Here is a 2453-nt window from a genome sequence, read left to right as displayed (position 1 = left end):
ATGTAGTCAATTTTGTAATACTAGTACAACAGTAGTAACGTACGTTAACTACCACTCTTTTACATATGGGTACTTCAAGCCCAATCTTGAATGACTATTATCAACGAATTCTACGCTGAATTGGCATTTCACCAACGTGACGGAAGGGTTGGCATTATTATATGACAGAGGTTTTGACTCCAACAAGTAACGACATGTGATTGGACAATACAAAGTTATCCTAAATTGGTAAACTGGTCATAATAATAACTGTTTAGGGCTCCTCTGGATGCTGTTGTATTACAATTTTTACTGTTAGCCACGTAAAGCCATTCAGTGTAAAGACAACCAGTGTAAAGCCAATACAGTAATACTTGGTACAGTAATGTATATGATGTGGGTAGTTAACGAGCGACAAAGTAACTAGTTAACTATTAGTTTGTCGCGTCCTCGTGCATCAAGTCCATGAAACGTTGCCGCCAAGGCAAGAACCCCGCATGCCCCCGTCGGATCATTTCGCGCCGGGCGTACGCGGCCTTGTCGTCGACGTCCGTCACGTCGATGCCCGTCATCGCCGCAAACTCGGCCACACCACTCACAAACCCGGTGGCAGGTCGAAATTTGCGCGACAAGTGATTCACGACGCGTACTATGATGTGCGATGGCGATACCTGCCGCACCTCCGTCTTACATACATATAGCCCACCGTTTACAACACCGCCGAACCATCACACTGTAGAAGTTATTGCCGTGCTGCACTTACCACGACCTAAAGTGCCGCTGATTGAGCAGGGGGTGGCACACGTGGGCTTCATCGTGTTCAACTTGGCGCATGACCATGATGAATCGATCAGCTTCCACGAAGTGTCTTGGAGTGAGTTCACGAACTCGCCGTCGCCAGTGGCCGAGTGAAACAGGCGCGTGTTGGATGTGCTCTCGTCCACCACCTAATCAAGCGCCAACGTCAGTTGTATCCTTGTTTGGCATAACTAATTTGGACTTGCCATTTCGACATCATTGGGGAAGAGCACCGCCTGCATCTTGGACTCGACCAGTCGTCGAAACATGTGCACCGTGCCGGGTAACGAGTGCTGCATCCTTTCCATGTACATGAACGGCGGGTCATCGTCGTCCCACGATTGCACGTCGATATGGAAACACTCGTCGCCATAGCTCACGGCAGGAAACGACGCGAACGGCTTGTGCATGTTGTGGTACAGTTGCTGCGTGAGCCACTCCTTGCCCAGGGTTCGAGCACTCGGCTCGGCCGCCAACGTCGCACAGTACCACGAATTGCTGCGGGACATGGGTAGCTAGTACATGCACAGACATACTGTAACGATCTCAATCGATTGTCTCGATGGAAATGTGATAATATAATAATGTACCGGAATGTTCATCACGACAAAGCGTTGCATGGCCTGCATGAGGGTTCGGTACTCTTGTGTTTGAGTGACCAGTGACTGGCGGTCCGTCAAGACACGATGTGCTTCTCTTTTGAACACGGTAGCAATGGAACACCACGACAACGGACCATCGCTTGCTTCACGCACCGGCGGATGCTCCATGGCTCGAAGACTATCACGGATCGACCGAAGGTGTACGAGCTCCGCATCGATGGCCGCCCCTTCAACATTCAGCTTGCGGCGATACTCGCGCTGCTTGTCTCGAAAGTATCGACGCCGAGCGAATGCCTTCTCCGAGAGCGTCGGCGCCGCAGTTGTGCCAGCATCCGACGACATTCATCTTGATTTGAATTCTCCAGAATGGATCCTCACATGTCAATCAAATCACTCCGAGTCGCCGGAATATTTTTGCTTTTGGCCCTGACGTCAAATACTTCTTCGAAGTAACCGAGTACAGTCTGTAAATAAATAATTTGACCAATAAGCGTTGAGTAAAAATACAATGTTTGGAGACAACAAATATTATCGATTTGATAAAGAAATTTGGGGTCTCTACCAACTTCAAGTTGCGTTTGACTGTGAAAACCCAAAAGCAAAAAGTGAAAAGCAGCAGCTTTCTTGACGAAAATCCTAGTAACGTTAATACCAAAAGTGTCAAAAACGCGTGCGATATATATTGTGCTGTCGAATGAAATTTCATTGTGTTGTGGTTTCTGTGTTTACACACAGGTAAACATAATTTACACAAGGTTATCGATTTACAAAGTATGTACCTCAGGTGTGGAAATACCGTACTTCGTATGTTAAGAGAAGCCCCCACGTGTATAAATCTATACAAATTTAAAGAGGTAGCCCACAGAATGATTGAAGTTCAAGTTGCGGATGTTAAGAGCATCATACAAATTTCTTGATGTCGACCTTTTGGTGACTCCGTGCAACAATTATCTGATATTAGAGGTATGTAATATGAAGAGGAAAACATTTATAGAGTTTTGCAGACCACTGCAGAATTTTCGTGGGAGGGGGCAAGCGGTAAGTTCTTGCCGCAAGACACCGGCCACACTGCGA

The 2453-nt window shown here is 47.1% G+C and overlaps 1 protein-coding gene across 1 annotated transcript; it reads right to left on the bottom strand.

The window, feature by feature from the left end:
- Positions 1-413: 413 nt before the first annotated feature.
- On the bottom strand, positions 414-1721 carry H257_19194 (hypothetical protein; the record flags this gene model as incomplete). Its single annotated transcript, XM_009848348.1, has 4 exons — positions 414-628; positions 743-926; positions 993-1292; positions 1368-1721. The coding sequence occupies 4 exons, from the start codon at positions 1719-1721 to the stop codon at positions 414-416; spliced, it is 1053 nt and encodes a 350-aa protein (XP_009846650.1).
- Between the last annotated feature and the right edge of the window lie 732 nt (positions 1722-2453).

The sequence above is a fragment of the Aphanomyces astaci genome (assembly GCF_000520075.1).
Source record: "Aphanomyces astaci strain APO3 unplaced genomic scaffold supercont1.400, whole genome shotgun sequence".
Lineage (NCBI taxonomy): Eukaryota > Oomycota > Saprolegniomycetes > Saprolegniales > Verrucalvaceae > Aphanomyces > Aphanomyces astaci.
This window is presented reverse-complemented; position numbering and strand designations above follow the sequence as displayed.